General features: G+C 40.8%; 1 protein-coding gene across 1 annotated transcript in view; it reads left to right on the top strand.

Moving 5' to 3' along the window:
- fam13b (family with sequence similarity 13 member B) overlaps positions 1 to 13,654 on the top strand; it is a 71,848-nt gene that overhangs the window by 50,805 nt on the left and 7,389 nt on the right. Inside the window, exons 8-20 of the mRNA XM_018693702.2 lie at positions 1,072 to 1,116; positions 4,573 to 4,668; positions 5,131 to 5,278; positions 6,072 to 6,085; positions 6,872 to 6,970; positions 7,991 to 8,039; positions 8,256 to 8,379; positions 9,344 to 9,415; positions 10,079 to 10,352; positions 10,489 to 10,630; positions 11,472 to 11,553; positions 12,280 to 12,483; positions 13,251 to 13,465. Of these exons, the coding sequence (XP_018549218.1) occupies positions 1,072 to 1,116; positions 4,573 to 4,668; positions 5,131 to 5,278; positions 6,072 to 6,085; positions 6,872 to 6,970; positions 7,991 to 8,039; positions 8,256 to 8,379; positions 9,344 to 9,415; positions 10,079 to 10,352; positions 10,489 to 10,630; positions 11,472 to 11,553; positions 12,280 to 12,483; positions 13,251 to 13,465 (1,564 nt within the window). The remainder of the gene's footprint in view (positions 1 to 1,071; positions 1,117 to 4,572; positions 4,669 to 5,130; positions 5,279 to 6,071; positions 6,086 to 6,871; positions 6,971 to 7,990; positions 8,040 to 8,255; positions 8,380 to 9,343; positions 9,416 to 10,078; positions 10,353 to 10,488; positions 10,631 to 11,471; positions 11,554 to 12,279; positions 12,484 to 13,250; positions 13,466 to 13,654) is intronic.

Genomic DNA, 13,654 nt, shown 5'->3' with positions numbered 1-13,654 from the left:
CTGAAAATAACAGGAGAGTGTTTATGTAGTGATCAAACTGCATTGAAATAAATAAAAAATTATGTGAGGAGGACAAAAAGTTGAAAAACAAGAAACAGAAAGATGGTAAGAAAAGCAAGAAATAAGAAGGAATTAGGAAAAAAGATGGATAAAGATGGAGAGCATTATCATTTCCTATCTGCCATTAATAATTCAGTCTCTATCGATCTACCTGAAGACATCTTGCTGCATTAGGAGTGTGTGTGTGTCTGTATGTGTCGTTGTGTTAAAGAGCCAGGACACATATATACACATAAAGCTTGCATAACCTCAGCTGCTGTTTTTCAAATGAGATGAGTTTGACCACACACACACACACAAGCTCACAGCATATATGCACTTGGGCATAATCTGAATGACCTTGTGGGGTGTTATATAAATCTGCAGTCCTGGCGTGCCTGTCACTGTTTGTGAGGCCAGCGGCAGTCTGCTGAATAAAGGGGCACATTTTTGCCACCTTTTTTCATACACACAAACTCTCTGTCTCTCTCTCTCACTCACACACACACACACACACACAAATATACACACCACCACTTCCTTGCTTACAGAGGAACATCGAAGAACAAATATGACATGACACACACCCTTCTATCTGATCAGCGGGGTTTAGTAGAGCTCTGTAGCCTAAATAACAATCTGCCCACCCAGAGTGGCGCCACTGACTGAAACTGTGTGTGTGTACATGTGTGTGTGTGTTGCATTTCTTGAGATTGTCATTTGGCACAAGATGTCTTAGATTGGGAGACAACTGCAGCAAGAACATAAACTCATGACTGTAAATGTTTATTTCACTCTTTTTCACCTCTGCTACTCAGTGCTTGATCTGTGCTTTGTCTCTCTAACACATAAGATACACTGATGAATTCATGGTTAACATCGTTATTGTCATTCTCCTTCCCTGTTTTGGCTCTCGCTGCCTAACACCCACACCCTCCAAGGTCGTTTCATGTCAGTATGGGAAGGGAGTCGAGGAGTACATGATGTTCTAACCATGTTGTTCTTTCCCCCTCTCTCTCTCTTTCTCTACAGCTCCCACCTCTCCCCTATATCCATCCTGCCTGCTGACTCTGCTGAGTAAGTCCACACACACACACACACACACACACACACACACACACACACACTCCAGTAATTTTATCCACTCATGGTAACATATATAGACATCTCTTTATGTACACACACTCATACACACACAGAAAATTCTAGCTACCCCAGAAACCCATGTCTGACAAATAATTTTTGTGCAACTAATGGGAAAAAATCTCAACACAAGCAGTTATATACTGAGATTTTTATTAAGAGAATAACAGAAAAACTGAGACTTAGGTTAGCTTAAGTGTGAAGAGAGGGAGATAAAATAACGGGAAGTGCAGGCAGCAGTGAGAAAAGTTGAGTTAAGAGAAAGGTAAGGGAGGAGGTAATAAGGAGGAAAGCTGACCTTGTGTTTTGATTATTTGACTTTTAAAGCGTTTTGCATGGCTTTGTGCTTTCACAGCCCCAAGGACATGAACTCAGCAATCACATGACTTTCAGGCCTCCATTGCATGGCATGCAAACAGATTAAAATCATTTTCCATGGGTGCTGTACATTGATATGAGTTAACTGACCTGAAGGCCCAAGAGAGTATTTCAGTGCTGAGAAATAACACAAAAACTGTTAGTCAGTAGTCTAATGCATCAGTAACAAAAAAGAACAAAATGGCTGCAAATGGTCTTAACAAAATACACACATATCCATTTTCACCATTTGCTTGACTGATTATTTTACCAATGGTTTCAGCCTACTGGCATATCATATCTCCTTCAAGGTGGCTTTCTACATATTTTTCAATATGCTAGGAATAGTCTGTTTGGGTTATCTTTGCATGTTTACAGAATGAATATTTATTGATCAGACTTCATCTAGATAAACAAACAAGCAGCATGAAATTCCAAGCAGACAATTAGATAAACAGTGTAGAGCTAAAATAATTAGTCAGTCAGCTGACAAGAAAATAATTTTTAACTATTTTGAGATTCAGTTATTTTTTTCAAGCAAAATTGAAAATATGTTAAACATTGTCTGGTTTTAACTCTTAAAATCAAAGGATTTGCAGCTTTTCTTTGTCATATATAATCATAAACTCAATATCTTTGGGTTTAATACTAATCTTCCTAGTATTCCTAGTATTGAAAAACATGTTGCTTGAGTTTCATTCACCAGATGGTTGACTGTCATCTAGGTGTCATGTAAGTACATTAACTGTTTGCAGAAGTGCATTAGATAGCTGCAAAGACCATGGTTGCCTAGGCAGTCTTGTGTTCCTGAGTGTAATTAATGTCCTCACTTTCCTCTGGCTACTAGGATGTGTTCAAAAGGACTGTCCTCTGCTGGGAGACATGGAAGGAAATTTAGACGTTAGCAAAACACACGGTGCTTCTCTGGGCAATGTGTGAGCGTTTTGTATGAGTAAGTGTGTGTGAGTGTGTGTGATGGATAGTTATTGTTAGAGCAGCTTCTTGCAGAGAGAGGCAGAGTTGCTGCTGCAAGTGAAAGTGGCCATGTGGCCCAGGGAATTTTGTGCACAAAGGTGTGTGTTTGGCTGATATACCCACAACTCACACACATTTATTTGACCTGAGCCCAGCACCTTTATGAGTTTTCACCTTAAATGGACATAGCTGTGAAACCCAAACACAGTTATTTTCCAGCTCCAAGTCTTCCATTTAAAATTATGACCTTTGTTGGTGACTATATGACTATATAGTGGCATAGAGCCAATTTAATTTAAGAGTAGAGGTGTTATGTAATATAAATGTACAGGGGGAAAAAAGTTTAGGGTACATACTGTAGATTAAACCAGAGGAAGAGATGAAGTACTTTCCATAAGGAGAGCAGTTGGTGTAGAGGAGTTGGAGAGAGCTGGGAGTTTTCCCAGTCAATGTTTTTTCTTTGTCCTCAGCCTCTACTGCTGTCTAAGCTGGAGGAGAGACAAAGCTATCAGCCTGCAAGAAGCCAGAGTAACTGATGAAGAAATACACGATGATCACACACACACACACACACGATCCAGTAAATAAAGCAAGCTAAATAAAATCTTACTGGAGCCTGTGGCACAACCGTTGCATGTCATTGTAGCAGAGGTCAGTGTGGTGAGTGTGACTGCTGCTGTTACCTTTTATAGGCTGTAACGTCCTGTCCTCTCTCTTCCCCAGCTTTAGTTTAAGCATTATTAATCTTTTTAGAAAAGGGCCAGGTTATTGACTTAATAAGGACTGGTTAAAAAGGCCTGACTGGAAAAGAAACCATTTCAGAGATTACTTTGGTTGATACATTATTAACCTTTACTAAATGTCTCACGCTGTATAAACCTCAATGCCGGATATATTCCTGTATATGGAAACGGAGCTAAACACATCAGTTTGTCATTTATAGCTACAGCCATTTGTCTGTTAATTAGTAAGCAGGAGTGTTTCTATCCATTAATAGAGGTTGATGACAGCTAGGATTATGTGAGGAAGATTACATGTGCTTACAGAGATGAAGGTTTTAGCCTGCACATCATTACTGTGTGTGGCCAAACCTCACTCTGAAATTATAGATCTTAATTAAATGAGTGAATGATCCACTAAGCTTATCACTAAGCACTATAACTGAAAAGGAGAGCACATAAACTTATCTCATGTATAGACAATTCACCACACAGTGAATGCAAGGTTGTATCATAGGTTGTACACTCTACATCACTGGTGCTTGAATCATGGTTCTAGTTGTTACTTAACAGAAGAAGTAGTTTTACCATTTGAAACTGCAGTGGTTTTTATCAACCAGCCTCATGGATGCAGGCACCCAAAATGAGTCCAAAACAAAAGTTGACTTTGTAGGTTGTAAGGTTATGTGGATTTACTGGGATATTTTTACTGGCACTGCAATTGAGTCCCACCACTACTGAACAAACACACAGAACATGGTCACAGGATCTCATCCAAAGCAGTAAAGGTAAATCTTTAGTTTTTGGTCCTGTGTAGACAAAATCATTGGTAAACTGAGCTGTGACACTTTATCCTCATTACAGCTGAACTAAACTCATTCCAGTGGGGCAAACATGGACTCCATTGCTACTCATTATGAAACATGGTTTTAACTACAGTTGAACAGTAACTAAAGCTAAAATGAGTGGGGGTCATTGGACAGTATACAACAGACTTTATTTATGTATTTCTTTTTAAAAGGGGTATATACTATAATAATCATAAATGTTACCATTTAATCTATTATTCCAGAGTTTCCTTAAATACACACAGTAATGGAACATGACTTAACAAACTAAGCCAACAGGACACATAATCCAAAGTTGCACAAGGTGTGTTTAAGTTTTCAAAAAAACCTGTTAGCCTCCATGTTTGTTTGTACAGAAACTAGAAAACATCACAAACATGTGATACCTAATATGCTTTTTAGTCAAAACATAACTCATCTTCAAACACCACACATATAAAAAGAATGTAAATGCACATAGCAATCTCTGTGTATTTTTGTGTTTTTCCCAGGATAATTCAGCGAACCATCAGGGCTGCAGTGGAGCAGCACTTCTTTGAGCTGAAAACCTCCATCGACCAAGACCTCAGCAACTACGACAGCGAGGGGTGAGAGTGCAAGCACACACACAAATTTCTTTCATACCTTTGGCAAAACTTTGTAGTTGCACCTGCTGGTAGAAACATGCGTTACACAGATTCCTTAGCGGCTGAAAGTGGCATCAAATGACTTTAAAGTAACATATTTGACATAGTGAACATTGTGCACAGGAGCACAAAGCCAACCGGACAGCTCAGGTTGCCAGTAAACATGTTGGCACCAGTGATGTTAATAAGCAAACTGTACAGGCTGTGGAGAGCAGCTGTTCAGTGGTCAGTCACCTCCAAGACAAAACAAGATGTCGAAGAGTGTTTGTTGGCTTCCAAGATCGAGGAGATATGATACCATAAAGGTTTTACACCATTAACTAAAATAGCCTTCTCCTAGCCCACATAGCAGAGTTATTAGTTTGTATTTTAAATTTAAGTGCTTTCATTATTTCATTAACTTCTCTTAATGTTGTTTTCCAGGGTGAGTCCCAGTGAGCCTGCAGATGAGGGTTGCCAAGGAGACGATGAACAACAAACAGACCCTGAGGACAGTCCCTGTGACACAGAAGGGGAGACCCCACTCACGCAGACTGAGCAACACATACAACAAAGCCAGACGGACACACAGGTTTGTGGAGGACACAGAAACACACACATGCACTTAAATTGATCCACCTGCATATACACAAACATAGCTTGCATCCTGCTACACATCAGGCATGCACACACCCAACAAAACAGCACACAGTCACCCATGTTTCACACACATACTAAATGTAACAATGGCAAAAGCATAAATGTATTCCCTATGTACAGTAATTGAAAGCAAAAACATTTGAAAACACACACACACACCATGGAGAGTTCCCCCGAAAGACACACACAATGCACAGACCCAGGCCAGTTGCTGTGTGGGCTGGCAGCATATTTCCCATAACTAACCTCCTTCCTGTCTCAGTGTGTCGGTTCATTCCAAGGCCGAATGTTTGATACTATCAGCACAGTCCATCTTTGTTCTGCTCTGATTGCTACAATAGCTACAATTCTACCAGGGCAGCAAACAGAGACAGCAACAGGCCTGTCGTACAAATACACGCACTCAGATACACACAGATCATCAGTGAATACTTCTAACATATAGTCATGAGAGAATGGCAAAAGGTTCAGTATGAAAGAGGTGTAAAGTGGGTCTGCCATATCCACTTTTTGTAACTTTATGAAATCAGTCTTTTTGTTTTGTATTGTCTTGTCATGGAGATCCTGGAGGAACATTAGGGCAATTGTACTGCCTCTTGTCTTTTTCAGTGAGCATCACATGCATTTTTAGTAAGTCTTATAACAGTAGAAATCAAAATGTCTCTATTCTACTACACCCCCTGAGCCTTAGTGTCTCTTCTCCCATGAACCATTTTGGCATCCAGACAGCAGGAGAGAGGTGAGGGGCAGCAGTCAACATGGCTGTCAGAGTGAAATGTGTCCTGGGACTGATGAGAAACCTGTCAGTAATCTGGGTCCAGTTCCTTAAATAAATCAGTGAAAATGACAGCAGCACATGAACACCAAACTACAAAACACACACCATTTACTTTCTTTCCACAACCATGTAAAGACATGTGCTATGTGTACACTAGCTCATACATTCACACTGACATGTATATTACTTCCACAGCATCATGTGATAACTGCCTCTTCATTAAGACTGCTGATGTTTAGGACCTTAAATCTTACACCAATCATTCTGAAACTGTCCAGTTTTGGGGAACGTTATAGGTTGGGTAGATGATAAATGGTAAAACCCCTTCACCATGACTTCAGGATGTTTTTCTCTCATTGGAGCCTTGCACTGCAAAAAGGGAGAGATTAGCCAGTTAATAGTGAGACTAACGCGCAGTATGCATTTTTGTAGAAATGACCTTGACATTGCTTCCTGTGTAATTTATGGCTTTAAGTGTCATCTTGTGGGGCAATTTATTTGTACTCACAACAAAACACAAAAACCCTGTGTTGCTAATACTCAGAGGAAGTGAAACGTAATGGTGTGTGTGTGTAATTTCTAAGAATAGGAATGCACCTGTTTATGTTAAGAGTCCCAGTTTATCATAGTTTCTATTTTTGCCCAGTCACGTCTGTTGCTCTGCTCTGCCAGTTTTGTTTAACTCTTCATTTTCATTCATAAGAACAAGAAAATTTCTATTAATTTCTTGCTGCTGCTTTCTCCCAGGATTCACTTGACTCTGGCGCCACCCTGGAGGAGAGCCTTGGGAATGGACCTGGATGCAGAGGCTGTCAGAGATGCTGAGAACAACATCAACACTGCCAGGTGAGCTACCAGATCTTCTAGTTTGCTCTATGAATTTGGTTTTACCTCAAATCAACAAATAACAAGCAAATTTATCAGAATTAATTTAGAAGATCAAGGGAAGATTTGGACAAAGTTAGATGGACTTTCTTCTTTCCCAGAGAGTGAAAATCTTTGTCTTTAACATGTTCAAACAAGAGGCAGCGATGTTGTCATGCACTGATCACTTGACACCTCACGTTTGTAAATCACTTCAACACGCCGTCTTGGCCAGAGCTCGTTTTTTACGCTGCATCTGAATGTAACACATCACACTCACACTGCATGCTTGTGTAGTTAACACCTCATGCGTCATACTGTGTCAGGCCTCGGGCTTGTGATTAGCATAGATAATGCTACTGCGTTTGATTTTAAGATGCAGTGTTTAAACTGGTTCCGGCAGCTAGTGCTTTAAAACTGTTTCACACCTATTTAGGGAGAATGGCCTAAAGTTAATAAGCAGGATAAAATGATTGATCAATCATTGACACAGCAGCTTTGTGAGTTTTCCCACGAGAATTCATTCATAATGCGGAAAAGCTTTTATTTGTGTGACTTCAGTGTGACTTTTCCTCAGCTCTTGTTAAGATCTTCCACAGATGCACTTTCAGGAAGACTCCTAATAACACTGAAAGATTTTGACTGAAACACTTTAGGATCTCCAAATTATCATTGTTTAATTGTTCTGGGGAGAGTTGGATCAAAAATGGTTTTGATTTGTACACAAAGCCAAAGTTGTTCAGGCGACTGAGGTGACCTCTCTTGCTTTTAACAAGTGTGTGCGCTGGGAAGACTCTTATCTTGATTCATTTACAGAGAAATAAACAACTCAGTTTTAGATATCTGAGCAAAAATATTGAGAAAAAAAGGAATGTCCCAATAGAAAAAAACACAATCTGGGAAAATACAAAGCTCCAGATTAATTAATGTGTAAATATTTTTGGTAGAATTTGGGAGTATTTCATTCACTACTTTTAGTCATGATTATTGTCTTGATTTCAGGCAGGACAATCAACTCTGTGACACTATGGAGCAAACTGACATTAGCTGTGTAAGTATCAATACATGGAAATGTATAACAATGTCTATGTCTATGATGTAAAAACATTTAGCAAAATATTACCTCAAATTTATGCTGTACCATCTGTCTACTTACTGCACTTTCCTCCATTTTTCCTTCTTTTGTTCCTTTCTAATTAATTTCTGTCCATTCCATCCCTGATTTGTGTATTTAATCCCCCCCCCCCCTCTCTATCTCCCCCTTCAGGACTCGGGTTCATGCCGCTGTGATCAGAACGCCAACACCAGCGAGACCAACAGGAACCACCTGTCTCCATGCCAACCAAACTCTGGCCATAACCTCCAGCTCTTCCCTGACAACCAGTGGGAAGGTAGTAATCTCCTCATCTCTCCATTCTCCAGAAAAACAAAGAAATACAAAGTACAAATTATTTTAAGACATTTTGAGATAAAATGTCAAGTAATTGAAATTGTATTAGAGAAAGCACAGGTCCTTCTCATGGTTTCACATAGCCCTAAAACTTTTGGTCAGCCCAAGAGGCTTAAATACCCTCAGTATATTTAGGAGAATTTTTCTAATAACAGACTATTAGTTGATTAATCTGTTGTTCAGCTATTCTAATAATTGCAAAATTGTGTAGAGATTTTTAAGCAGAAATGGTAAATGTTCCCCAGCTCAAACTTCTCATATGTGAGAATTTGATGCTATTCTTTGTCATAGACAATATTAAAATGAATATTTCTGTATTTTTGACCATTGGTTGGAAAAAAAATTCTCACATTTTAGAAACTAAATGATTCAGTTTCAATTAATCAAGAAAATAATCAGCACATGACACAGTAATGAAAATATGTAGTTGCAGCCTTATTTACAAAATTTACTTTTAGGCTTTTTTTAATTAGAAAATGAATGAACTAAAAAATAAAATTAATATCTGCGCCTTGAAGCTGCATTTAACAATTATTTTCTCAATTCAATAGTTGAAGTGTTTGCTTCATAAAATGTCTGAACAAAGTATTTAAAAAAAAGAAATGACGTCACAATTTTCCAGAGCCCAATGTGACATCTTCAAATTGCTTTTTTTTTGTATTAGATTGTGACATTTTTGACAAATAATTTTGTTGACATTGACAAAAATTTCTCCATATGTTTGTTGAATATCTAGTGTGACTGAGCACACATGCAGTCATGCTGAATGAATGTTGGTGAGTGAAGTTTGTTAGGAATGATTGACCTCACTGGTCCTCTTCTCTGCTGCCTCTCTCCCTGTCCCTCCTTTCCTCTTCCTCCTCATTCCCTTCTTCCTCCTTCCTGTCCTCCTTCCATCCAAACAGCGTCCCCCCCCTCCCATCTCCACCTCCCTCCCATAGACTTCTCATGTATGCATCTCCAAAAAGAAGGCCAAGGTGAGTAATTTCATGTCTACCCAACCACCTACCAGTCTACCCATCCTTCCTCTCATCCTCTTTCACTGATTTTTTTTTCTTTTTAAATAATGGCAGCTGCTTGCTGGTTTGAACACAGTATGGGAAACTTAATTAACACATTCCCACAGTTTTAAATTTGCTTGTGTGATACTAATGATGAATAAATCTCCTGCATGTAAAACACTCTTGCTTCCATCAGATTTGATAAGACGGCTGGTTTTACTTTGTCTCTTTGCTCTTCCCTCTGGCTGCAGGGTCACTGGGCAGACTGATCAGGACACATGTCCTCCCTGACTACACTTTTTCCTCTGACTCTGCTTATCACCTCTGTCTTGTTATCTTTCTGACACCCCCCCCCCTCCTCTCCTCCTTTTTTTTCCCCTCGACTCAGCTCATTAGCATAGCGCTGACAATCTATGAGTGACTCAGCAGGGCACTGAAGAAGAAAATTAATTTGTTGTTGAATGTATCAGCTCAAAAGCCCCCTTCCAGGCAGCTTTTGTGTGTGTCTTGATATGTACACCACCTACTACACTCTCGATAGTCAGGCATTTCATTAGACTTTTCTCTCCCTCCTTCCCTCACCTCTGTTGACTTGCTCTGACTCCCTCTTCTCTCTCATTTCTCTTCTCCTCGCTCCAGACCCCGTCCCAGCTTACAAATCCTGGCAGGATGACAACGAGAGCGGAGAGGCGCAGCTCTCCCCGCTGGCTGGTCGCATGGTTCCTCTCCCCCTGCTGCCCTTAGAGGAGGATGGTGACGATGAAGAGGGGGAGAGGGCTCAGGATGTCTCCCCCTCCTCCTCCCGCTCCCACCCTCACCTTCTGGCTCGACGCTTCCTTGACTTTGGAGCGCACAGTGCCCAACGCTTCCTCCAGCAGGACCCAGACGCCACCTCACCCACCAAAGCACAGAGGTACGATGAAGCAGGGACATCCAGCAGTGCTACCACAGTCTGTTCATGGACTTAAAGTATATAATCAAACCTACATTGACTTTTTTTTGCTGGTCTACTGTGGATAGTTTATTCATACCTGTGTATCACTATTCAGGCCGCGGCGAGCGTCGTTTGGCTCCAAGGAGGCGATGAGAGGAGGAGATTCAGTGACCCACCAACTCACCAAGAAACTACAACATCTGAAGAAGAAAATCAAACAGTTTGAGGAGCAGTTTGAAAAGGAGAGGAACTATAAGGTAAAAACATTAATTGAAGTAACTGTAGAAAAGGAGAATCAGCAAAATGGTTAAAAAATTTGATGGTAAGTATTATTTTGAATAAGGAAAAGCCTGACTGAAACAACCAAAAAATCCTGCATACTGTCAATCATTTGTACTTTATTTAGGGCATTTCAGTCCCTTACCATTGATCCTTCTCCTCCTGCTCCTCCTTCATCCTCATAGTTGACTCCTCTCTTTCTTTCTCTCCCCTTCCCTGTCCTCCTCCCTTCATATATGATGGTCTGAGGACCTGAATGTGGGGGACACAGTCAGAGTTTGTGCTCAGCCGCACCTGTGTGTTTTGAATTTCAGGAACTATGTATTAATAATAAATATAACTTACATTGGTTTATTGTAAACAGTGCCCGGGGACTAGAGACCCTGAGTGACTACTACGAGCTGATGGAAAAATAGAAACCGCAACTTATGAGGCCAGCAATATAGATTTATTCACTTTGTCTTTAAATTAATTGGCTGACATGAGGTATTTTCAAATACTGGCAGTGTCAGTGTTCAGGTTTGGAGCCATTTGTTTTAAATTAGTGACAGACGTTAACAAGCTTAATACATTATTTTCTGCTTGTACACACAAACAATCAGCCTTTGAAGTAGCTGGAAACCTCTGAGGTTGATCTATATCGAATTTCCTACACAGTGCGAAATGTCTGATAAATTAAGATTTTGGGTTGTGAAGTCTTTCTGTGTAAAAATGTCAGCTGCCTAAATTACTTTTGTAAATCCTCCAGTACTGCCCTGACCTTTTCGACTAAATACCAATTCTTGCACTGTGCTCTGTCTCCTCCTCCTCTCCCCTCAGCCCTCTCATGGAGACAAGGCAGCTAACCCCAAAGTCCTCAAATGGATGACCGACCTCACCAAGATCCGCAGGCAGATTAAAGGTAGAACCATTTGCTCTTTGTCCTTTAAACGTGTGTATGTGTATATGTGTGTCTGTGTGTGTGTGTCAGGTTTAGAGTGTCTGTGTGCCATCCTGTTCCATGCTGGACAGCTTGACCCTCCCCACTCCTAACCTTTGTAACACCGCATGTATGCTGGTTTAACGCACATAAGCAGACACGCACATGTCAGGGATTGACATGGCTCTCACATGCGTGGCTCCCACCCTCCAATGTGCTGGTGCGTCCTTGTGAACCCACATTCATTACCTGCTGGGTGAATTCAGTAAGGTGAAACTGTGGCAAATGAATTGGAAACATTTTCAAATAACCTTCTATTTGATCAGTAAAAGTCAAAAATTTCACCCTTTGGTAAACTGCTGCTCATTCTTATTAACTGATCCTAAATACAGCTACTAAAAGAGAGTAAATTGGTGGAATGTAATGTATTAAATCTGATAAATATGAATCCATTTCTACTCTGCAGTTTCTCTCCATTGTTTCACCGTACAGAACAAACCCCATGACACTCGTCCACACCTCCTCTCTGTGAGGTGACGGCTCTCCTTTTTGGAGAACGCAGTGGCCGAAACATTTCTCTCTCTGTTTCAAATCAAAATTGAAAAACAACAATAACGCGATCACCCGCTCTCCACTTTCCTCCCTCCTCCTCCTCCTCTTTTCGCCCAACGACCGATTGATTGATTGATTGACTGATCGGCCAACCAGGACGCCAGCACCACCTTTTACCCAGAAGCACGCTGAGGCACCAGGCTTTGCTCCATTCACACAGACGCCACCATGCTCCCTCCTCCCCTTCCTCCTCATCCTCCTCCTCCTCCTCCTCCTCCTCTATCTGCTCACCTCCCCATCACACACTCACCCCCCCACTCCACCCCTACTCAGGCCTGAGCTCTAGACCGTTTCACCTCAGTAAGTACCAACCCCTTCAGTAAGTAGACATTACATACACTACAGACAGTCACAATGAGGCGGCATTGTGAGAGCATCTTGCTTCTTTGTTTTGGTGTATTTCCTGTTGAAACAGCATGTTGGCACGGGATATTTAACCAGAGGTATCTGTCTAAAATGTGATGGAAAGTGAGGAAGATCAAGGTTTTAATTTGAGAATAAAAACAATATATTTTATGTGTTAAACAGACATGTTCAGATACTGACTATTTTTTGACAAAATGTAGAAAATACAGTTTTTTAACTTAGTTGTGACATAAAACTTATCCTAGTAAATCCTAGCTGCCTATGATTTTGCTAACTGCAAGTAATTGCATTAGTTTGTAATCAACAGCACTATGTCTCTGTCTGTAACCATCAGATTGTCCCAGGGTCTTCATTTTTTTAAACAATTTTACAGTCAGACAAAGTTTTAAAAAAGAAGCACAGTTAAAGGGTTTTTGCTTGCTGTATTTGGGCTTTTACTTGGTGTGGTGGTGTGTGTTTTTGTTCAGGGGATATGTGTGTTGCCTATGCATGCTTGTCTTTCTCCTCATATTGTGATTAGCTCACTTTAACCACCACAGCTGTCTGTTAAACTCCTGCATGTCTGATTGTCCAGTCAGTGATGTTTTATTTATATGTATTTTATTTAAGACTTATGGTTTTCTCCCCTCTTTACCCTCTCTATGCCCTCCCCTTTCTTTTCCTTCATCTCCCTCCTCATCACCTTATCCCTCCATCCTCAGATGCCAAACACCGCGCAGAGAGTGAGCTCGGCCCCCAGACTCGTCCTCGGAGCAACACCTTGCCCAAGAGCTTTGGCTCCACCCTGGATCAAGGCGCCTACGATGCAGCAGCGGAGGTCAAAGGTCCACGTCCCACCAGGGAGGAAACGCTGGAGCTCATCCAGCGCAGGGTCAAAGGGAAGAGGCAGGAGGATGGCTGGCCTGATGACATCAAGGTGAGTGGCAGATACTTTTACCAGGGACTGGATCAGGACTCATGCTTAAGGCCCTTGCACACCCACTGGTGTTTTCAGATACTCCAGTTAGACCTTTGCTCAGGATAGAGCCACTACACAGCAGAAATTAATGGAAAAAATACATGTATTTTTCTTATGCTATTGTAACACAAAGCAAAATTCTAAGTT

This window comes from Lates calcarifer, linkage group LG8 (genome assembly GCF_001640805.2).
Source record: "Lates calcarifer isolate ASB-BC8 linkage group LG8, TLL_Latcal_v3, whole genome shotgun sequence".
Classification (NCBI taxonomy): Eukaryota; Metazoa; Chordata; class Actinopteri; family Centropomidae; genus Lates; species Lates calcarifer.
The sequence above is the reverse complement of the archived record's forward strand: the minus strand, read 5'-3'. Positions and strand labels throughout refer to the sequence as shown.